The sequence below is a fragment of the Amblyraja radiata genome, chromosome 18 (assembly GCF_010909765.2).
Source record: "Amblyraja radiata isolate CabotCenter1 chromosome 18, sAmbRad1.1.pri, whole genome shotgun sequence".
In the NCBI taxonomy this organism is placed as follows: Eukaryota; Metazoa; Chordata; class Chondrichthyes; order Rajiformes; family Rajidae; genus Amblyraja; species Amblyraja radiata.
The window spans coordinates 7,037,917-7,062,383 of record NC_045973.1 but is presented as its reverse complement, the minus strand read 5'-3'; the positions used below and the strand labels follow the sequence as shown (position 1 = coordinate 7,062,383).

Sequence of the window (24,467 nt, the reverse complement as noted above, 5' to 3'; positions counted from 1 at the left end):
TCCGAAGTCTGAGGTCTTTCTTTAGTTTGAAGAAGGGTCTTGGACCAAAACGTCACCCATTCCTTCTCTCCAGAGATGCTACCTGTCACACTGAGTTACTCCAGTATGTAGTCTTCTTCTTCTTGCGTGCGGTGTGCACTGCCTAAAGCTGTCGGACAACTTGTTCTATTTGATCTTGTTTGATTGTGCACGCCGGGTTGATTGCGTTCGTTGAAACAGGGCGGGCCAGGTGAAGGTTGCAATCTCCCACCCCCAGTATGTAGTCAGGGTAACGAATGCTGCTGTTGGAGTAGATGTTTAGGAGAGTGGAGCGAATGTGATGAGTGATTGTAGATCTATCGCTGGGACCAGCACGCACAGTGTCCCCTGGCTTGGGCGCCATCTTGTGCGATCTGTACAGGTCACGGTTCGCCCGCTGTCGTGCAGCAGGTATCAGGCACAGTTGTAGCTCTTCTGAGCAAATGCGTGGATGAAGGTTGAGACATCAGATCCAGACGAATCTCTTGGTCCGAAGATAGGCGCAAAATGATGGAGCAACTCAGTGGGACAGGCAGCATCTCTGGAGAGAAGGAATGGATGACGTTCCGGGTCGAGACCCTTCCTCAGACATCTTCGAGTCACTCCAGCATTTTGTGTCCACCTTCGGTTTAAACCGGCATCTGCAGCTGCTGCCTACAAATCGCTTGGTCTACCAGGCAGAGGTGATCCTCGCATGTTTCTACAGCAGGCACCTCCAAGTACTAGACAGAGGCCACCCACACTATTAAGTGGCAGACACCACAAGGGGTGGCACGGTGGTGCAGCAGTAGAGTTGCTGCCTCACAGCGCCAGAGGCCCGGGTTTGATCCTGACTACGGCTGCTGTCTGAACGGAGTTTGTACGTTCTCCCCGTGACCTGCGTGCGTTTTCTCCGGGTGCTCCGGTTCCCTCCCGCATTCCAAAGGCGCACCGCTTCGCTGGGTAATTGGCTTCGGTAAAATTGTAAATTGTCCCCCGTTTGTGTGTAGGATAGTGTCAGTGTGCGGGGATCGCTGGTCAGCGTGGACTTGGTGGGCCGAAGGGCCTGTTTCCACGCTGTATCTCTAAACTAGACTAAACAAAACTATCTCCACTAAACCTTCAAATCAGTCACCAAAATAAATATCAAAACATTACTCATAAACAGCCCACTCCCAGGTCAACAATCCTGGCACTGAGGTTCCAACTGCTCTTGAAGATAGACACAAAAAACTGGAGTAACTCAGCGGGACAGGCAGCATCTCTGGGGAGAAGGAATGGGTGACGTTTCTACTCTAGTCCCACCTGCCTGTGTTTGGCCCATAGCCCTCTAAACCTGTCCTATCCATGTACCCATCTAGCTGTTTCTTAAATATTGGGATACTCCAGGCCTCAACTACCTCCTCCGGCAGCTCGTTCCATACACCCACCGCCCTTTGTGTGAAAGGTTTAACTCTCAGGCTCCTATTAAACCTTTGCCCCATTCACCGTAAACCTATGTCCTCTAGTTCTCGGCTCTTGGCAAGAGACTCTATGCGTCGTCTACACAATCTATTCCTCTCATGATTTTGTACCCCTCTATAAGATTCCCCCTCATCCTCCTGCACTCTAGTCTGATACTCAGTTTGCACCGATCGTAAGGAAGTAAGTAAGTTTATTGGCCAAGTATTCACATACAAGGAATTTGCCTTGGTGCTCCGCCCACAACTAACAACATGACATACAGTGACAGTCACGAATGACTCAGAACACACTAAACATTAATAATAATAAAACATTAATGATAAAACACTGTAAGCAAAACAAAACATCCTTTGCCACTCATGTGACCCCCCCTGGGCTGACATCCCTTCCCTTGTTTGTGGGGTGCCCACACCACACTCTGCCCCCTAGAGGACCCTAGACTGTGGTCCTCCCCCACCGAGCCTTGGCGTTGGCTGCACCGAGCTTCAGTGCGTCCCTCAGCACGTACTCCTGCAGCCTGGAGCGGGCCAGTCGGCAACATTCCCCGCAAAAGTAGCTGACGGCTACGAAAGCTGGCTATCCCCTGGTCCGGAGGGATTGCCTGAGGTGGTAACCAGACCTGAAAGATCCCTTTGTGTTCAACATCTCCAGTATTAGACAAGCTCCCAAAGGAGACTGGCACAGATCAATATTAAGTGTTGCCGTGCCCTGTAATACAATACAGGTATGTGCAGGAAGGAACTGCAGATGCTGCCTTATGCCGAAGATAGGCACAAATTGCTGGAGTAACTCAGCGGGTCAGGCAGCATCTCTGGAGAGAAGGAATGGGAGACGTTTCGGGGAGTCAGGGGAGAGGGAAACCAGAGGTATGGAAAGGTTCAGAACAAATCAGAGTCGGCACAGATGGCCAAGGAAAGGTGGAGCCCACAATGGTCCATTGTTGGCTGTGTCGGAGGTGATATTGAAGGGATATGAGCAATGAAGCTAGCAGGATGACTAGGGTGTGTGTGTGTGTGGGGGGGGGGGGGGGGGGGGATGGAGCGAGAAGGGATGCTAGTGTTACTTGAAATTAGAGAAGTCAATGTTCATACCGCTGGGGTTTAAGCTACCCAGGCGAAATATGAGGTGCTGTTCCTCCAATCTGCGTGTGGCCCCACTCTGACAGTGGAGGAGGCCCAGGACGGAAAGGTCAGTGTGGGAATGGGAGGGGGAGTTGACGTGTTTGGCAACCGGGAGATCGCTCCATATTAAATGTTACCTTTACCTGTAAGACACAGAACGCTGGAGTAACTCAGCGGGACAGGCAGCATCTCTGGAGAGAAGGAATGGGTGATGTTTTGGGTCGAGACCCTTCTTCAGACCAGTTCTTCTCCAGTTCTTCTTCTCTAGCCTGAAGAAGATGTTTCAATCCGAAACGTCACCCATTCCTTCTATCCGGAGATGCTGCCTTTAAACCAGCATCTGCAGTTCCTTCCAGCACATAAATAGTTAATGCAAAGTGTTACAATCAACAGTAATATAGTTAATGCAGAGTGTAACATTCTCCAGAGAATGGAGCGGCTGGGCTTGTACGCTCTGGAGTTTAGAAGGATGAGAGGGCATCTCATTGAAACATATGAGATTGTTAAGGGTTTGGACACGCTAGAGGCAGGAAACATGTTCCCGATGTTGGGGGAGTCCAGAACCAGGGGCCACAGTTTAAGAATAAGGAGTAAGCCATTTAGAAAGGAGACGAGGAAACACTTTTTCTCACAGAGAGTTGTGAGTGTGGAATTATCTGCCTCAGAGGGCGGTGGAGGCTGGTTCTCTGGATGCTTTCAAGAGAGAGCTAGATAGGGCTCTTAAAAATAGCGGAGTCAGGGGATATGGGGAGAAGGCAGGGACGGGGTACTGATTGGGGATGATCAGCCATGATCACATTGAATGGCGGTGCTGGCTCGAAGGGCCGAATGGCCTACTCCTGCACCTATTGTCTATTGTCCCTAATGTGCAGGATAGCACTGGTGTACCAGCTGGCTACTCCTGCACCTATTGTCCATTGTCTATTGTCTAAATCATTTACTGTAGGCTAGTGGCACCTAAAGCATGCGTCTCTGTTTTAAGCTGTATAAGATTTGTTGCGATTTTGAGATGGGAAACTTCATTTAGGTGGAACGCAAAGTGCTGGAGTGACACGGCGGATCAGGCAGCATCTTTGGAGGACATGCTCCCAGCCAGTGTGAAGTAGGGTCCAGACCCAAAACGCCACTGGCCCATATCCTCCGCAGATGCTGCCTGGACCTCTGTTTTTTGGCTCACATCTCTCTTTTCATCTCTGGCCTTCGTCCAACCACCTGCCTATCAATAAACCCTCCTAACCTGCATCATCGACCTGCTGCTCCCTGCCAGGCTTGGTCCTGCCTCTCTGCTCTACACACTGTCTTTCCCCCTCCCCCCACCTACAATCAGTCTGAAGAAAGGTCCTGACCTGAACCGTCACCTCTCCATGCTCTCCAGACTTGCTGTCGGACCAGTAAAGTTTAAGAAAGAACTCAGATGTTTAAGAAAGAACTGCAGATGCTGGAAAAATCGAAGGTAGACAAAAATGCTGGAGAAACTCAGCGGGTGAGGCAGCATCTATGGAGTGAAGGAATAGGTGACGTTTCGGGTCGAGACCCGGAAGGGTCTCGACCCGAAACGTCACCTATTCCTTCAGACTGAAGAAGGGTCTCGACCCGAAACGTCGCCCATTCCTTCGCTCCATAGATGCTGCCTCACCCGCTGAGTTTCTCCAGCATTTTTGTCTGCCTTGTCACTTTGGTTTAGTTTTTAGTTTAGAGTCATCGAGTGACACAGTGTGGAAACAGGCCCTTCGGCCCAACTCGCCCACACCGGCCCACAATGTCCCAGCAACCCTAGTCCCACTTGCCTGTGCTTGGTCCATATCCCTCCAAACCTGTCCTATCCATGTATCTGTCCAACTGTTTCTTCAAACGATGGGATAGTCCCAGCCTCAACTAACTCCTCTGGCAGCTTGTTCCATACACCCACACCCTCTGTGTGGAAAAGTTACCCCTCGGATTCCTGTTAAATCTGTTCCCCTTCACCCTGAATATATGTCCTCTGGTCCTCGATTCCCCAACTCTGGGTAAAATACTCTGTGCATCTACCCGATCTATTCTTCTCATGATTTTGTACCTCTCTATAAGATCACCCCTCATCCTCCTGCGCTCCATGGAATAGAGACCCAGCCTACTCAACCTCTCCCTATAGCTCACACCCTCTAGTCCTGGCAACATCCTCGTAAATCTTCTCTGAACCCTTTCAAGCTTGACAATATCTTTCCTATAACATGGTGCCCGGAACTGAACACAATATTCAAGTCTAGAGATACAGTGCAAAACCAGGCCCTTCAGCCTACTGAGTCTGTGCCGACCAGCGATCACCCCATACATTAGCACTATGCTATACACAATAGGGACAATTTACATTTTTTTACTATAGAATGCAAATTCGTTGTATGTCTACATACTTGGCCAATAAACGTATTCATTCATTCATTCATTCATTCATTCATTCATTCATTCATTCATAGACAATTAACGTACAAACTGTACATCTTTAGAGCGTGGGAGGGAACTGGAGCACACGGGGAAAACTTACGCAGTCACGGGGAGAACGTACAAACTCCATACAGACAGCACCAGAGGTCAGGATCGAACCCGGGTCTCTGGTGCTGTAAGGCAGCAACTCTACCGGTGTGCCACCGTGCTGCCCACTCCGTGCTTTAAAAAAAAAACATTTGGACAGGTACACAGATCTGAAGAAGTGTCTCGACCCAAAACGTCACCCGTTCCTTCTCTCCAGAGTTGCTGCCTGTCCCGCTGAGTTACTCCAGCACTCTTGTGTCTATCATGTGTCTATCATAGGTTGAGAGGGATGCGGTCCGAACGCAGGCAGGTGGGACTAGTGTAGCTGGGGGCATGTTGGTCGGCGTGGGCAAGTTGGGCCGAAGGGCCTGTTTCCACACTGAGTCGATGAAGCAACAGGCAAGCTTCAGCACTGGATCCAAATCGGAAAACTGCTCATTCGTTTCTTCCTGCAAGTGCGTTCTAAATTAATAACATCGCTGCACTGCATCACTTTTCTGAATTGGGTCTGGTTTTTGTATTTAGCATTCATAAATTGGCAGATTATTTGAAAATGTTACTGTGAATAATTAATGCCGCGACAACTGTTACATTTACGGGTGGATTATTAGAGCTCGGCTATGGTGCAGTCTGAGTGTGACTTGCATAAAGTGTGACCAAAACTGTTGGCACGTGGTCACCCTTGTCGATGCACGGGACAAATTTACCGTCGTACTCTAATGTGGCTCAGTTTTAGTTTTTAAGTTGATGGTTTTAGAGGTACAGTCTGCAAACAGGCCTTTCAGCCCACTGAGTCCATGTCAACCATTGATCACACTAGTTCCCTGTTGTCCCACCTCCTCGCGCACTCCCTACGTACCAGGGGCAAATTTACCCACGAGAGTATCAAAGGTTACGGGAAGAAGGCAGGAGAATGGGGTTGAGAGGGAACAATGGATCAGCTAGGATTGAATGGCGGGGAAGTCTGGATTGGGCTGAATGGCCTCACCTGCTGCGACCTCTTGGTCATCAGGCCAATTCAATGTACAAGCCGGCACCTCTTTGAGATGTGGGAGGAAACCGGAGCACCCGGAGGAAACCCACGCGGTCACTGGGAGAACATGCAAACTCCTTGCCGACAGGAACCCGTAGTCAGGATCGAACCCGGGTCGCTGGCACTGTGAGGCAGCAGATGTATTAGCTCCATCAGTGGTACATGAAGCTTGCCTGCATTCCTTTGAATGAAAAGATAGAGCATCGATCCAAGGCATTTAATTATAGAAGGATTCAATCGGGTATAGGGGTGAAACCAAATATACTCTAGTGAGGAACTCTGAAGCTAAGAGCCACAACAACGCTAAAGCAAGCATAATGGGAGCTGAAATCAAGGGGCTGGTCTTCACAAAAAGCCCAAAGGAGGTTATGAATCTGGATCAAATAATAATTTCAAGACTAAAGCCAATCATTTTTCGAGACACAAGAAACTGCAGATATTGGATTCTTGAACAAAACGCAACATGCTGGAAGAACACAACGGGTCAGGCAGAATCTGCGGAGGGAAGGGACAGGCGACGTTTCAGGTCGAGGCCCTTCTTCAGTTTAAAGTGATATGGATATCAATAAATGAGTTGAAAAACCACACAGCCCTGGGTGAACTGAACTAGATCTGTTCCAGGTACACAAAAATGCTGGAGAAACTCAGCGGGTGCAGCAGCATCTATGGAGCGAAGGAAATAGGCAACGTTTTCGGGCCGAATCCCTTGGGGAAATAGGCAACGTTTTCGGGCCGAATCCCTTGGGGAAATAGGCAACGTTTCAGGCCGAAACCCAAGGGTTTCGGCCCGAAACGTTGCCTATTTCCTTCGCTCCATAGATGCTACTGCACCCGCTGAGTTTCTCCAGCATTTTTGTGTGTACCTACGATTTTCCAGCATCTGCAGTTCCTTCTTAAACACTAGATCTGTTTCAGTCTGTTCTAGATCTGAACTAGTCTGAAGAATGGCCCCCCGCCCCAAACGCCACCCGCACTTTTTCTCCAGAGACGCTGCCTGACCCGCGAGAGTCACTCCAGCACTCTGTGTGTCATTCTTTGCTGTAAACTTGCATCTGTAGTTTAGTTTCAAGGTATGGTGTGGAATCAGGCCCTTCGGCCCACCGAGTCCGTGCCGACCAGCGATCCCTGCAGTCTATAATGGCATTCCTACCGTCCTACCTAGGGTCAAATTACAATTTACAAGACAATTAGCGTACAAACCTGTGCGTCTTTGGAGTGCGGGAGGAAACCAAAGATCTCGGAGAAAACCCACGCAGGTCACGGGGAGTACGTGCAAACTCCGTACAGACAGCACCCGTGGTCAGGATTGAACCTGGGTGCTGCAAGCACTGTCAGGCAGCAACTCTGCCCCTGCCCCACCGTGACTGCCCTGGTTTATGGCTGGATGGAACATCTCATTAATCTCGAGCGATCTGAAGATTTGATGTTCCGGTTGAGCCTGTCCTGTTTTACAGCAACTGTAACATCAGCAGAGGAGTCGCTCATGTTCCATCGGGTCATGGATCCAGCATGGATTTCTCCTGCCTCTATCATTGGGCCACCGACCCACCATTGATTTGCTGAGGAGAAGAAAAACAGCAGCGTTGTTTCGGGCATCAGTGAAATTGGAAAACAAACTGCAGTTGAGAACATGGCGGGCAACATTGTAGATAGGCACAAAGTGCTGGAGTAACTCAGCAGGTCAGGCAGCATAGAGTCATAGTCTTACAGCATGGGAAGAGGCCCTTCGGCCCAACTTGCCCACACCGGCCAACAGGTCCCATCGCACCTGCCCATATCCCTCAAAATCCGTCCTATCTATTCACCTGTCCAAAAGTTTATGAGACTTCGTGTGATCACACCTGCCCCCAACGACCTCCTCTGGCACAAAAAGCTGGAGTAACCCTGCTCGAACCCGAAACGTCACCCATTCCTTCTCTCCAGAGATGCTGCCTATCCCGCTGAGATACTCCAGCATTCTGTGTCGATCTTCAGTTGAAACCAGCATCTGCAGTTCCTTTTACATACCTCCTCTGGCAGCTCGTTCCATACACCCTCCACCCTTTGTGTGAAAAAGTTACCCCTCAGGTTCCTATTAAATCTTTCCCCCCCCCCCCCCCCCCCTTAAACCTCTGGTCAATGGTTCTCGATTCCCCTACTCTGGGCAAGAGATTCTGTGCATCTACCCGATCTATTCCATTCTTGATTTTGTACACCTCTATAAGACCATCACTGGAGAGAAAGAGTAGGTGCCGTTTCTGGTAAGAACTCGTCTTCAGACTGGAAGTAGTGGTGGCGGGAGTGGGGGGGGGGGGGGGGGGTGGAGGAAAGGGGAAACTAGAGATGAGAAGAGACCAGAACAAATCAGGGCCTGTAACAGATGTTGCTGCTGGCAGTTAGGAATGAAAAGGTTTAGAGAGGGTGGGGGGGGGGGGGGGGGGGGGGGGTCACAGAGGGGGGTGAGTGAGAGTGTCGGAGAGAGGAGGAGAACTTCTTCAAAGTAGGCATACTTTATTGTTTAATTGAAAAATGTAGTATGGAAACAGGCCCTTCAGCCCACAGCCGACTATCCAACACCCGCTCACACTCATTATCACATAGAGTGACACAGTGTGGAAACGGGCCCTACGGCCCAACTTGCCCACACCGGCCAACATGCCCCATCTACACTAGTCCCACTTGCCTACATTTGGTCCATATCCCTCCAAACCTGTCCTAACCATGTACCTGTCTAACTGCTTCTTAAACGTTGGGATAGTCCCAGCCTCAACTACCTCCTCTGGCAGCTCGTTCCATACACCCACCACCCTTTGTGTGAAAAAGTTCCCCCCTCGGATTCCTATTAAATCTTTCCCCCTTCACCTTAAACCTATGTCCTCTGGTCCTCGATTCACCGATCCTATGCAAAAGACTCTGTGCGTCTACCCGATCTATTCCTCTCATAATTTTATACACACTTTTGTATCCACTCCTTACACACTCAGAGCAATCTCCAGGGGCCAATGAACCCACAAACCCGCACGTCTTTAGTTTAGTTTAGAGATATATTTAGTTTCGTTTAGGGATAGCGTTAATGTGCGGGGATCGCTGGTCGGCGCGGACTCGATGGGCCGAAGGGCCTGTTTCCGTGCTGTATTTCTAAACTAAACTACAACAAAGTCACACGTTAATGGAAGGGTGACTCAACAGGATGTGTCAATGGTGCGCTAGCATTCAAATCATTCCCATCTGCGAGTGATTGCCTTCACCCCGCTCTTCCTGCAGCCATCATTACTTTGACTGAAAATCAATTAATTCAGCAAAGAATTGTGAAGGTGTCTGCACATTCCTGTTAGTCAGTATTACGCTGCTTTCATTCATTTAACTGCTGCCGTGCTGAAGGTCATAAGTTGTAGGAGTAGAATTCTTGCCATAGAGGGAGTGCAGAGAAGGTTCACCTGGGATGTCAGGACTTTCATATGAAGAAAGACTGGATAGACTCGGCTTGTACTCGCTAGAATTTCGAAGATTGAGGGGGGATCTTATAGAAACTTACAACATTCTTAAGAGGTTGGACAGGCTAGATGCAGGAAGATTGTTCCCGATGTTGGGGAAGTCCAGAACAAGGGGTCACAGTTTAAGGATAAGGGGGAAATCTTTTAGGACCGAGATGAGAAAAACATTTTTCACACAGAGAGTGGTGAATCTCTGGAATTCTCTGCCACAGAGGGTAGTTGAGGCCAGTTCATTGGCTATATTTAAGAGGGAGTTAGATGTGGCCCTTGTGGCTAAAGGGATCAGGGGGTATGGAGAGAAGGCAGGTACAGGATACTGAGTTGGATGATCAGCCATGATCATATTGAATGGGGGTGCAGGCTCGAAGGGCCGAATGGCCTACTCCTGCACCTATTTTCTATGTTTCTATGAATTAGGTCATTCGGCCCATCGAGTCCACTCCGCCATTCAATCATGGCTAATCTATCTCTCTTAACCTAATTCTCCTGCCTTCTCCCCGTAACCCCTGATACCTGTACTAATCAAGAATCTATCCATCTCTGCCTTAAATATATCCACTGACGGCCTCCACATCCGTCTGTGGCAATAAATTCCACAGATTCACCACCCCCTGGCTAAAGAAATTACTCCTCATCTCCTTCCTAAAAGAACGTCCTTTAATTCCGAGGCTGTGACCTCTAGTTCTAGACTCTCGCACCAGTGGAAACATCCTCTCCACATCCACTCTATCCAAGCCTTTCACTATTCTGTGAGTTTTGATGTGCCCCCCCCCCCCCCCCCATTCTTCTAAACTCCAGCGAGTACAGGCCCAGTGCCGTCAAACGCTCATCATAGGTTAACTCCAGTTAACATTTACTCCAGCACATTGTGTCTGTCTTTGGTTTGCTTCTTGGGCTTGCTCCTCAGTGGGATGCTGAGAACATTAAGACCCTCTTGTTTGGGGTCCACCACCCATTGCTAGAACTACCTCTAATAATAATAATAATGGATGGGATTTATATAGTGCCTTTCTAATACTCAAGGCACTTTACATCGCATTATTCATTCACTCCTCAGTCACACTCGGTGGTGGTAAGCTACTTCTGTAGCCACAGCTGCCCTGGGGCAGACTGACGGAAGCGTGGCTGCCAATCTGCGCCTACGGCCCCTCCGACCACCACCAATCACTCACACACATTCACACACATTCACACACATTCACACACAGGCAAAGGTGGGTGAAGTGCCTTGCCCAAGGACACAACGACAGTATGCACTCCAAGCGGGATTCGAACCGGCTACCTTCCGGTTGCCAGCCGAACACTTAGCCCATTGTGCCATCTGTCGTCCCTCTGTGAGCTTTATGGGCCTGTCCCACTGAGGCGATTTTTTTAGGCGACTAGGCTGTCGCCGGCCGGGGTGTGGCCTGTATGGTCGTGAGTCGTCTCCTCAAGTCGCCCAAAGAGTCGTAGAGTCTGTCTGGTCGCCGCTGAATTTTCAACATGTTGAACATTTTTCAGTGGCAACCGTGGGTTTGATGCCAATGAGCGTAGCTTGACATCATTTTCCCATGTTGATTGGCAGGGTCATGTCGCCCTTGTTTGGGTACAGACCATGGATAGACAACGGGGAGGGGGGAGAGAGAGAGATTGAGAGAGAGAGAGAGAGAGAGAGGGGTAGGGAAGGGAGGGGACAGAGAGAGAATAAGAGAGAAACATAGAAACATAGATTGGGGACGATCAGCCATGATCACAATGAATGGCGGTGCTGGCACGAAGGGCCGAATGGCCTCCTCCTGCACCTATTTTCTATGTCTATGTCTATGAGATTGAGAGAGAGAGAATGAGAGAGATTGAGAGAGAGAGAGAGAGAGAGAGATAGAATGTGAGAGAATGAGAGAAAGAGAGAATGAGAAAGAGAATGGGGAGAGAGTGAATGTGATAGAGGGAGAAAGAGAGAGAGAATGCGAGAGAGAATGTGAGAATGAGAGATGAGAGAAAGAGAGAGAGAATGTGAGAATTAGAGAGAGAGAGAGAGAGAGAGAGAGAGAGAGAGAGGAAAGTGCAGTGGAGAGCGGGCTGTGAATAGCGTGCATTGAGATGGGTGTGAGTGAGAGAAAGCCCTCACTGAGTGTGTGTGCCGTTGTACAGGAGCGGCAGCTGCTAGTAAGTATTTGTGTGTGTGCATGTTGATCAGCTGGGGATGAGCTGCTGAAAGGGCCATTCAGGAACTGCAGTACGTGCTTAGCTCCTTAACCCCGCTGAAGGAAGCTCCAGGCTTTGATGGTGAGGGTGGCGTTTATCGAATTGATGGCTCGGACCTGTGCCCGTTGCAGCGGTTCCTTTATGTGCCGAATGCATAGGTGACACAGTGAGAATGCCAGCTTACTGCAGGCAGCTCTGGAAACACAGAGAGAGATGGGGGGAGAGAGGGAGGGAGAGGGGGGGGGGGGGGAGGGAGAGAGAATGAGAGAGAATGGGAGAGAGAAAAATAGCAGAGAGAGAAGAATTGGAGGGAGAGAATGGGAGAGAGAGGGGGAAAGAGAGAGAGAATGGGAGAGAGATGGGGAGAGAGAGAGAGAGAGAGAGAGAGAGATTATATTATGGTCAATTGTTCCCCCCCACCCACGAATAAACCAGAGGCCTTCTTCACTGTGAGCCTAACTGTGATGATGAATTAATTAAAACTCGTTCTCACTGCTGTCTGACATCTGTCTATACACCAGCTGCTTTTTCCAAATGATTATTCCAGGGCTGAAGGTTGCAGCTGAGAAAGGCAGTATGTACACTGTACCTTGTCCCCTGTGTTCCACAGGCCCAGCCTGCTTTCAAATTCAATCACTTCAATTTTATTTTAAAAAGAGGGGGGGAAAAAAATCATATTTCATCCAGTCCGATTGGAATTGAGAGCTGGCTCTGATTTATGTACAGCAGATTAGGCTTCAGGTTTCGGGCTGTGGGTTCTTGTGTTTTTTTTATTGAGCGGTGGCCTATTCAGCGTTACTGGAGCCCCAGCTGGGAATATGGAGGCTGGGGGTTGTGTGAACGGCCTTTTGTTTCTCTGCCCTATTGTGTTGGGAGCCCCCTGGTTTTCAAAGCCTCTGCAGCTGTTAGCAAACAGCACGCTGCACCTTAGGAAGCAGGTTCACAGACAGCTGCTGCCAGCAATGCTGACAAGCCCATTGTACTGGACTAATGATCACGTCAAATCTGGACACAACACAGGCACACACGCGCACACACACACACACACACACACACACGCACACACACACACACACACATATACACACACACTCACACACTCACACACGCACTCACACACATACACACACACACATTCACACACACACATATTCACACTCGCGCGCGCACACACACACACACACACACACACACACACACATGTCCACACGCACACACACGCACACATGTCCACACGCACACACACACACACACACACACACACACACACACACACACACACACACACACACACACACACACACACACACACACACACACTGACTACTGCAGAGTGAGATGAGAATCTGAGACTAAGGTGAATTGTGGACTCAGTGGTTACGGTTCGACTGGTTGTAGTTTCAGTAGCCGGGCTGAGTGTTGCTCCATTCATGAGCAGTGCGATGGAGGGCTGGCGTGAATGTACGGGGGTGTGCACTCACTTGCTTTTGTACTCTGCTGCCCACAGTGTTTTCTCTGTAAGTCGTGGTGGGGTTTTTGTCTGTCAGGGAGGGGGAAGGGTGGGAGCTTTGTGTCGGGAGGAACTGCAGATGCTCCGGTTTAAACCAAAGATAAGACACCAAAATGCTGGAGTAACTCAGCGGGCCAGGCAGCATCTCTGGAGAGAAGGAATGGGTGACGTTTGCAGTTCTTCAGACTGAGCCGGGGGAAAGGGAATACAAGAGATATTGACAGGAGAGAGAGAGAGAAAAAATAGAGATATGGCGAAAAATATAGAGAGAAATAGAGAGAGAGGGAGAGAAATAGATATAAAAAGAGAGAGAGATTAGAGAGAGGGAGAGAACTAGAGATAGAAAGAGAGAGGAGGGGGGAGAGAGAAGGGGGGAGAAAGAGAGAGATGGGGAGAGAGAGAGAGAGTATATTGAAGAAATGAATGAAAGATGCAAAAAAGTGAGAGCTTTGTTTTCTGGGATGCTGCAGATGATGCTTGCACTTTGATCAAAGGGTCGGGAGGGGGGGGAGGGGGGGGAGGGGACGAGGGGGGATGTCCGATCCATAGCTGTCGTTATTTTTAATAGGGGTCTTTACAAAACTGCGGCTCGTGCTCAGCATTCAGGAGCTGTTCAGCTGAGCAACCATTCAGCAACGCTCTCCACATCCTGCAGGGCTGCCTCATAAAATGTTAGACCCCACTTCGCAGAAAATAGGCTACTAATTAAATACAAATGCAGGCACACTACAGCCTCTTTTTTCCCCCCTCCCTCTCTCTCTCTCTCACCGTTATTAAGGTTTCATGGAATCTAGAAGCAGCTGGCTTGGTTTGGGCCAATTTCCCGACAGATCTGTGTAGGAAGGAACTGCAGATGCTGGTTTATGGTGAGGCAGCATCTATGGAGAGAAGGAATAGGCGACGTTTCGGGTCGAGACCCTTCTTCAGACTGATGGAAGGTGGACAGCTTCCCACAATGGGGAAAGGGGAGTTCAATGTGGGGGGGGGGGGGGGGGGGGGGGGGGGGCAGTCCAAATATTTTTTTTTAAATGCACTGGACTGCAACGATAAGATTCCTTGCTGCACTGAGGGCAAGCAGCAGTGGAGTTGCTGTCCTGCAGCGCTTACAGGATCCAGGGTTCAATCCTGACCACGGGCGCTGTCTGTACGGAGTTTGTACCTTCTCCCCGTGACCTGCGTGGGTTTTCTCCGAGATCCTCACTTTCCTTCCACCCTCCAAAGACGTACATGTTTTGTAGGTTATTCTGTAAATCGTCATGTAGAAACATAGAAATTAGGTGCAGGAGTAGGCCATTCAGCCCTTCGAGCCTGCACCGCCATTCAATATGATCATGGCTGATCATCCAACTCAGTATCCTGTACCTGCCTTCTCTCCATACCCCCTGATCCCTTTAGCCACAAGGGCCACATCTAACTCCCTCTTAAATATAGCCAATGAACTGGCCTCAACTACCTTCTGTACGTATGTTGAGTGTCAGTGTGCGGGGATCGCTGGCCGGCACGGACTCGGTGGGCCGAAGGGCCTGTTTCCGCGCTGTATCTTTCAAACTAAACTAACATTTTAAACGCGCTCTCCCCACCCTGAATTGTGATGTTGTTTTTGTTGTTGCGCTCAGCGTGAATCGTATTTGATTCTCGGGGATACAAAGCAGCGAAGGCCTTTGTGCAGAGGCCCATTTTGAGACAGCAGTAAACCTGCACTGTACAGCTTCAGGTTTCAGTCTGTATCTCTCCCGTTTGTGCACACTTGATGTTTATATATTCAGTTTAGTCGAGTTTATTGTCACGTGTACCGAGGTACAGTGTAAAGCATTTTGTTGCGGGCAGCAGTCAGCGGAAAGACAATACTTGATTACGATCGAGCCGTCCACAGTGTATAGACACATAATAAACATGGAAACAATAGACAATAGGTGCAGGAGTAGGCCATTCGGCCCTTCGAGCCAGCACCGCCATTCAATGTGATCGTGGCTGATCATCCACAATCAGTACCCCGTTCCTGCCTTCTCTCCATATCCCTTAATTCCGCTATCCCTAAGAGCTCTATCTAACTCTCTCTTGCAAGCATCCAGAGAACCAGCCGCCACTGGCCGCTGAGGCAGAGAATTCCACACACTCAGAACTCTCTGCGTGAAAAAGGAGTAGACCATTCGGCCCTTCGAGCCAGCACCGCCGTTCGATATGATCATGGCTCATCATCCAAAATCAGTAGGTAGACAAAAATGCTGGCAAAACCCAGCGGGTGAGGCAGCATCTATGGAGCGAAGGAATGGGTGACGTTTCGGGTCAAGACCCTTCTTCTGACTCGTGCCGAAACGTCGCCTATTCCTTCGCTCCATAGATGCTGCCTCACCCGCTGAGTTTCCCCAGCATTTTTGTCTACCTTCGATTTTTCCAGCATCTGCCGTTCCTTCTTAAACATCCAAATTCAGCACCCCATTCCTGCTTTCTCCCCACATCCCTTGATTCCGTTAGCCCTGAGAACTAGATCTAACTAATAAAGGGAACATTGTGAGTAGCGTTTAGTGCAAGATTAAACCAGTAAAGCCCAATCAGAGCTGGTCCGAGCGTCACCAGTGAGGTGGATAGTAGCACATATGTTGAGAGAAGGCATAAGCTTTCTGGGCAAGTTGGAAGCAGCATTAGGCGATCGTCTGAATAGCAAACAGGCTGCAGGGATCCAGGTTGTCAGTATCGACACTCCCATTTGTCCGCAGTGCTTGCGAGAGAGAGCTTGTCGACAGTGCTAACGATTGATGTTGGAGCTGGGAGCAAACAGCTGTTGATTCGATGATTAGTGTTTCGTCTCTAACCTTTGGAGTATTACAGGAATATTTAGCCACCCGTCCCCGCCTTAATAGCATTGGCCATTGTGTTAACAGCGAGCTCGAGGGTAAGATCTTATTGTGTGGCTCCCTTTCTTTCAGGTTTTTCTTCCATTGCTGGAGCACCTTCCGGTCTTATTATTCCGACTAAAATCCGAAGCCGGTTACGTCTTCACATGTTTGATGCCTGTATCAGGAATAATGTTAACTGCAGTCTTTTCTCATGGTTTAACCCTTTAACCCTTTCATTACCAGAGAGCGAGCATTTTCATTATCACCGTCTATGTCTCTCGTTTCCCTTTCCCCTGACTCTCAGTCTGAAGAAGGGTCTCGACCCAAAACGCCACCAATTCCTTCTCTCCACAGATGCTGCCTGATCCGCTGAGTTCCTCCAGCTTCTTGCGTCTATCTTCGGGTTAAACCAGCATCTGCAGTTCCTTCCTACGTTTTTCATTCTCTTTGTTTCCCTGGGCATTCTGATTCTTGCCAATTTGTTCGGAGTTGATGTTTAGATATTCAGTTAGTTTTAGTTTATTGTCACTTGTACCGAGGTACGGTGGAAAAAAAAGGTTTTTGTTGCGTGCTAACCAGCCAGCAGAAAGACAATGCATGATTACAATCGAGCCGTCCACAGTGTACAGATACACGATGAAGGGAATAACGTTTAGTGCAAGATAAAGCCGGTAAAGTCTGATTAAAGATAGTCCGAGGGTCACCAATGAGGTAGATAGTAACTCAGGACTGCTCTCTGCTTGTTGTAGGATATTGCAGTTGCCTGATAACAGCTGGGAACAAACTGCCCCTGAATCTGCAGGTGTGCCTTTTCACACTTCTGTACCATTTGCCTGATGGGAGTGAGGAGAGGTTGGAGTGGCTGGGGTGCGATTCATCCTTGATTATGCTGCTGGCCTTGCTGAGGCAACGTAAGGTGTAAACGGAGTCAATGGAAGAGAGGTTGGTTTTTTTGTTGTGATGGTCTGGGCTGCGTCCACAATTCGCTGCATTCACTTAAATATGACGTGGGCTTTAGGTATTGTCAAAACTTAACTAACAGAAGAGAGAATGATCTATTGTACTTGAGTTTGAACTGATTGCATCTATAAATGAACTGGCGTTATCTGATCGGTTTGGATAGCATGTAAAACAAAGCTTTTCACTGTACCTCGATACATGTGACAATAATGAACTGAAACCATTTGTCTCCCAGCTCTGTATTTAATAAAAACACTAATGTGTAAGATCTCAGACATCACTAATAAGGAATTGAAGTAACAGCATTCATAAGAGGCGCATTAATATGTCCCATTAATATGTCTTAAAAATGCACAGAGTGCTGGAGTAACTCAGCGGGCCAGGCAGCATCTCTGGAGAACTTGGATAGGTGATGTTTTGGGTCGGGTCCCTTCTTCAGACTGTTCCGTCTAAGCCAGCAGTCGGGAGAAGTATCCCGACCTGAAATGTCACCAGTTCATGTTCTCCAGAGACGCGGCCTGACCCGCTGAGTTACTCCAGCACTTTGAGTCTTTTTTCTCTGCAAAAAGGAACGGCATCTGCAGTTCCTTGTTTCCTTGATTGTTAAGGGCTTGGACACACTAGAGGCAGGAAACATGCTCCCGATGTTGGGGGAGTCCGGAACCAGGGGCCACAGTTTAAGAATAAGGAGTAAGCCGTTTGGAACGGAGACGAGGAAACACTTTTTCTCACACAGAGAGTGGCGAGTCTGTGGAATTCTCTGCCTGTGGAGGCAGGTTCTCTGGATGCTTTCAAGAGAGAGCTAGATAGGGCTCTTAAAGATAGCAGAGTCAGGGGATATGGGGAGGAGGCAGGAACGGGGTACTGATTGTGGATGATCAGCCATGATCGCATTGAATGGCGGTGCTGGCTCCAAGGGCCAAATGGCCTACTCCTGCACCTATTGTCTATTGTTTCCTCATTTATATCTTTGGTTCAGTTTAGCTTGGAGGTGGTGCGTGGAAACCTGCCCTTCGGCCCCTGACTCCGCGCTGACCAGCGATTGTCCCGTGCACTAGCTCCGTCCTACACGCACTAGGGGGCAATTTACAGATTTTACCAAAGCCAATAAACCGACAAACCTGCACGCTTTTGGAGGGAGGGCGGAAACCTGAGCACCCAGAGGATACCCACGTGGTCACACGGAGAAGGTACAAACATCGTACAGGCAGCACCCAGAGTAAGGATCATTGCTCAGCCACTACAGATGCGTCAGTGCCACAAATCTTACCACAACCTGAGTGAAATATTCTATTAAACCATTTTAAATCCACAGAAGCTTTTCACAAATCCGGCATCTTAAATATTTGTTCGATTTTTTATTTAATATCCCGAAATCAGTAATCTGACGTTATAAAAAAGAATACTATGCAGTTTGCAAATTGAGCATTTTTATTCATTTTTAACTCTTCATGACTCGTGCTATCAAATAGGATATTTCAATATTTTCATCTTCAAAGGAAAAAATTACCAGCAAACATTGCCCGCAAAATGGTAACAGTTTCTTGGCTTGAGGTTTGCAATCTATATTTTGTTGCTTTTAACCTTGTCAGCGACTTGCTATTAATCACATACTCTGCCCACAGCCATCTCTCTCGGTAATCCCAGGAGGTGTCCTACCTCCTGTCAGAGTTGACAAGGCTTCGACCAAGCACCGACTGCTGCCGAAAACCCCAAACTCAATTTCTAAATTTGTGACTGTCTTAGATTGTGACATTGAAGATAGACACCAAAAGCTGGAGTAACTCAGCAGGACAGGCAGCATCTCTGGAGAGAAGGAATGGGTGCCGTTTCGGGTTAAGACTGAGAGTCAGGGGGAAAGGAAAGGTGAGATATAGACGATGATGTGGAGATATAGACCAAATGAATGAAGGACATGCAAAAAAGTAGCGGTGATAAAGGAAACGGGCCATTAGACAATAGACAATAGGTGCAGGAGTAGAGGCCATTCGGCCCTTCGAGCCAGCACCGCCATTCAATGTGATCATGGCTGATCATCCCCAATCAGTACCCCGTTCCTGCCTTCTCCCCATATCCCCTGATTCCGCTATTTTTAAGAGCCCTATCTAGCTCTCCCTTGAAAGCATCCAGAGAACCCGCCTCCACCGCCCTCTGAGGCAGAGAATTCCACAGACTCACCACTTTCTGTGAGAAAAAGTGTTTCCTCGTCTCCGTTCTAAATGGCTTACTCCTTATTCTTAAACTGTGGCCCCTGGTTCTGGACTCCCCCAACATCGGGAACATGTTTCCTGCCTCTAGCGTGTCCAAGCCCTTAACAATCTTATGTGTTTCAATGAGATGCCCTCTCATCCTTCTAAACTCCAGAGTGTACAAGCCCAGCTGCTCCATTGTTAGCTGCTTGCTGGGTGAGAACGAGTAGCTTGTGCGACTTGGGTGGGGGAGGGATAGAGAGAAAGAGGGAATGCCGGGGTTACTTGAAGTTAGAGAAATCAATATTCATACCACTGGGCTGTATGCTGCCCAAGCGAAATATCAGATGCTGTTCCTCCAATTTGCATTTAGCCTCACTCTTGACAATGGGGGAAGTCTAGGACAGAAAGGTCAGTGGGAATGGGAAGGGGAATGAAAGTGTTTAGCAACCGGGAGATCAGGTAGGTCCAGGCGATCAAGATATGTTAAACTAATTTCTTACCCTCAATTCATAGTGGAAGTGGGTTGACATGGATTAGCAATTTAATTTAACGCTCTTTAAATTTAAACACCGTTAGTGAAAGCTGACCCCTGTTCTTCCAAGATTCCCATCATATCAACGTCGTTTAGTTTAGTTTCTTGTCACATGTTCCGAGGTACAGTGAAAAGCTGTTTTATCAAGTTCAAGTTCATGCACATAGCGCAATGGGCTAAGTGTTCGGCTGGCAACCGGAAGGTAGCCGGTTCGAATCCCGCTTGGAGTGCATACTGTCGTTGTGTCCTTGGGCAAGACACTTCACCCACCTTTGCCTGTGTGTGAATGTGTGTGAGTGATTGGTGGTGGTCGGAGGGGCCGTAGGCGCAGATTGGCAGCCACGCTTCCATCAGTCTGCCTCAGGGCAGCTGTGGCTACAGAAGTAGCTTACCACCACCGAGTGTGACTGAGGAGTGAATGAATAATGCGATGTAAAGCGCCTTGAGTATTAGAAAGGCGCTATATAAATCCCATCCATTATTATTATTATTATATTTATTGCCACATGCACCAATTAAGGTACAGTGGGATTTGATTAACCATGTAGCCATAAAACAGCACAATACACAATAGAATACAACATGAACATCCACCACAGTGGGATCAACATTCTTCACTGTGGTGGGGCAATAACGTTCAGTCAGTCCTCCTCCTTTGTTCACCCGTGGTCACGGCCACGAACCCTCCGCAGTCACCGCTACGGACGGCCCGATGTACAGGCCCTCTCGTTGGGATGCTCGAAACTCCGACGTCGGGACGGGCGGACACTCCGCGGCTTGGAGGTCCCGAATCGGCCGCTTCCTACTGGAGACCGGGGCTTCACGATGTTTTATAGGCCCCAAGCCGGAGGTCGGAGCTCTTAAAGTCCACACCGCGCCCGCGGCTAGAACTATTGAGTGCTGTCCAGTCAGCGATGATAATGCATGATTACAATCGAGCTGTCCACAGTTTACAGATACAGGATAAAGGGAATAACGTTTCGTGCAAGATAAAGGGCAGTCAAGTCCGCTTAAAGACTGTTCGAAAGCCTCCAATGAGGTAGATGGGAGATATGGACCGCTCTTTAGTTGTGGAGAGGATGGTTCAAGTTGCCTGATAACAGCCGGGAAGAAGCTGTCCATGAATCTGGAGGTGTGCCTTTTCACTTCTGTACCTCTTGCCTGATGGGAGAGGGGAGAAGAGGGAGTGACCGGGGTGAGACCGACCGGCCTTTGATGATGCGGATGGCTAATCAATAGGTTTATATTCCTTGGTATCACTGACGGCACACTGGCAATGGCTACAATAATGTGGATGGTACCACCACTGGTAAGCTGTCGACTGCCAGGGGTCTATTTATCACAGTGTTAGTGGGCTGAGCATCGCTGGTGTGTGGCCATTTCCCAGTTGGCTGCCCATGTGACATTTTGTGGACTTGCATCTCGGTGGTCTCTGAGCTCTAGAATGAGTTGCAGTGTAAATGCCCTTCGGTCCTGCGGATTGCGCAATAACGTAGGGGCGGCATGATGGCGCAGCGGTAGAGTCACTGCCTCATAGCGCCAGAGACCCGGGTTCGACGCTGACTAGGGGGCGCTGCCAGTACGGAGCTTGTACGTTCTCCCCGTGACAGCGTGGGCTTTCTCCGGGCGCTCCGGTTTCCTCCCACATTACAAAGGCGTGCAGGTTTGTCAGTTAATTGGCTTCTGTAAATTGTCGCTCGTGTGCAGGGTAGAGAATGAGTTAGTGCTACGTTAGAGTACCGGTTATGTTGATTAGTACGGGGGTCAGGGGTTATGGGGAGAAGGCAGGAGAATGGGGCGAGGAGGGAGAGATAGATCCACCATGATTAAATGGCGGCGTAGACTAGATGGGCCGAATGGCCTAATTCTTCTCCTATCACTTAGGACCTTATGATAGTGGTAGTGTATGGGGATCACTGGTCGGCGTGGACTCGGTGGGCCGAAGGGCCTGTTTCCGCACTGTATTTCTTAAGACGTCTATAGACAAGTATGGCAGTCCCTTGCTAGTGGTGACAGCGCATGTTTACCCATTGATAGGGGACAGAATCACAAATATTGCTCATCTGGAAAGGCATTCTTACGCTGAACACAGAAGCATTTTGCTTATTGCATCAGATCTTCATGGAAGAGGTTGGGAGAGAGATGTTATAGGAATTGTGTCTGTTGTATGAGAACTATCTAATGGAGCCATACATCGTGGAAACAGGCCCTTAGGCCCAACTTATCCACACCGACCTGTTTGTAGATGACATGCTCCATCTACACTAGACCCACCTGCTCACGTTGGGCCCATATCTCTCTAAACCTGTCCCATCCATGTACCTGACCCATTTTCTTTCTTAAAAGTTGTGATAGTGCCTCCTAATGGACAACTTGTAACTCTAATTTACAACCATAGTCTATTAACCTTCAACTTGAGGAGTTTTTATACTTTCCATTAATGTCCACCATCACCTGCATGTGGTTAACCCATGGTGAGTGTTAGTCTGCACTGGGCCTGTACTCGCTGGAGTTTAGAAGAATGAAGGGGTATCTCATTGAAACTTACCGAATAGTGAAAGGCCTGGATAGAGTGGATGTGGAGAGGATTTCCATTAGTGGGAGAGTCTAGGTTACAGCCTCAGAATAAAAGGACGCACCTGTGGATCTGTGGAATTCTTTGCCTGTGGAGGCCGAGTCAGTGGATATTTTTCATACGGAGATTGACAGATCCTCGATTAGTTCAGGTGTCGGGGGCTATGGGGTGAAGGCTGGAGAATGGGGTTGAGAGGGAGAGATAGATCAGCCATGATTGAATGACGGAGTAGACTTGACGGGCCGAATGGCCTAATTCTGCTCCGAGAGCCTATGAACTTTCTGCTCCTCTTTTATCCTTACCTCACACTTTCATTCTTACGCAGCCCAGGTGCATATCAGAACCCCATTGCCCTTTCTGCAATGAAATGAAGGTGCAATTTTTTAATATTAAAAATTAAGATAAGATGCTTGCATTTTGAAATTTGGCGATAGCTCAGACACAGCATCTTCGGCCCTGGCCCAGGTTCCTGGCAGTCTGGTGAACCTGTTCTGTTGCCCAGTGATGCAGTGAGAGTTGAGGACTCATGTCGTGCATGACAGGAATTTTCATGATCTCATTCAACTTTGGACACATGAGGAAGGATGTTTGTTCTCCGAAACATTGCTGTTCCCGTCACGTTCACTGTTGTGTGGTTGGATCTTCAATCTAGGAACCGTGCAGGTCAACGAGGCAGTGACTACACCACAATATCTGCTTCTATGGGTAATATCTTCGTCCATTATACTGGCTGGTAGGTCATTGTAGAGTCAGACAGCACAGAAACAGGCCATTCGGCCCACTTGCCCATGCCGACCAGGATGCCCCTTCTACACTAGTCCCACCTGCCCGCGGGTTAATGTTGTAAAGAGAAGGGGCATTTAGGCTAGTGTAGTTTAGGTTAGAGATACGCCATGTTAACAGGTCCACCGTGTCCATGCCGACCAGTGATTGCCCCAAACACTAGTTCTATCCAAAACTGCATGGATAGTTTTACAGAAGCCAATTAACCTGTACGACTTTGGAAAGCAGGAGGAAACTGGAGCACCCACGCAGTCACTGGGAGAACTTACGAACTCCGTACAGACAGTGCCCGTAGTCAGGATCGAACCAGGGTCTCTGGTGTTGCAAGGCAGCAACTCTACCGCTGCGCCACCGTGCCACTAATTAACGGACAAGCAGTTTAGTGTTGTGGTTTATTTGGAACTTGGGAACAAGAGACTTGGAAACAAAAAGAGGCCATTCAGGCTGTCGAGACTATTCTGAACTACAATTAGATGAGACTGTAGTCTCAAGTAGGGTTTGATCCTGACTACGGGTGCTGTCTGTATGGAGTTTGCACGTTCTCCCTGTGACCACGTGGGTTTTCTCCGGGTTCTCCGGTTTCCTCCCACATTCCAAAGACGTGCGGGTTTGAAAGTTAACTGGCTTCTGTAAATTGTCCCGAGTGTGTGTCGGATAGACCTGGTGTATAGATAACTGATGGTCGACTTGGACTCGGTGGGCCAAAGGGCCTGTTTCCACACTGTGTCTGCAACTAAACTAAACTAAATGATCGTACCGTCAACACAGTAAAACATCCAAGCTGCTTCAACGGGGCACAATATATCAGATCAAAATGATCATTAATAATCCAAAATGTAAACTCTTCCTGCAAATGCTGTATATTCTGCTGTCTTATTCAGACACCAGAATGCACTAATATGTCTTTGTTTCCGCTGCTTCAGCTTTTAAGTCACAATATTTTAAAGATAGAAATCAAAGGCTTTATGGAATGAGTGTTTTACGTTATAGTGGGGATTCTCTTGACAGCTGACTGGTGTGCATTTGGCAATGAACCTTTCATTTTCATGCATCTTGTGTTTCAGTGTTGGCGTTGTGCTACCAAGGGCAAATCTGTTGCTGGCCCTGGCCTTTTCTTACCTCCAGGTCCTTCCCCATTCCCTCCCCCCCCCCCCCCCCCCCCCCATTATCAACTTGAAGAAAGGTTAAGACCCGAAGACGCACCTGTTCCTTCTCTCCAGAGATGCTGCCTGACCCGCTGAGTTGCTCCAGCACTTTGTGTCGAGCAAGACCAAACCTTAACTCCACAGATTCAGATT

General features: G+C 48.7%; 1 protein-coding gene across 5 annotated transcripts in view; it reads left to right on the top strand.

Annotated features, from left to right (window-relative positions):
• The window catches only part of magi1 (membrane associated guanylate kinase, WW and PDZ domain containing 1), a 335,163-nt gene that overhangs the window by 211,456 nt on the left and 99,240 nt on the right, over positions 1-24,467 (top strand). The window contains exon 1 of one of the 5 annotated variants that reach the window (XM_033036664.1): positions 15,828-16,183. The exons of the other annotated variants lie outside the window; for them this stretch is intronic. Within the exon in view, the coding sequence (XP_032892555.1) occupies positions 16,081-16,183 (103 nt within the window). The 5' untranslated portion in view covers positions 15,828-16,080. Of the gene's footprint in view, positions 1-15,827; positions 16,184-24,467 lie in introns of those variants that run through there. 5 annotated transcript variants of the gene reach the window in all.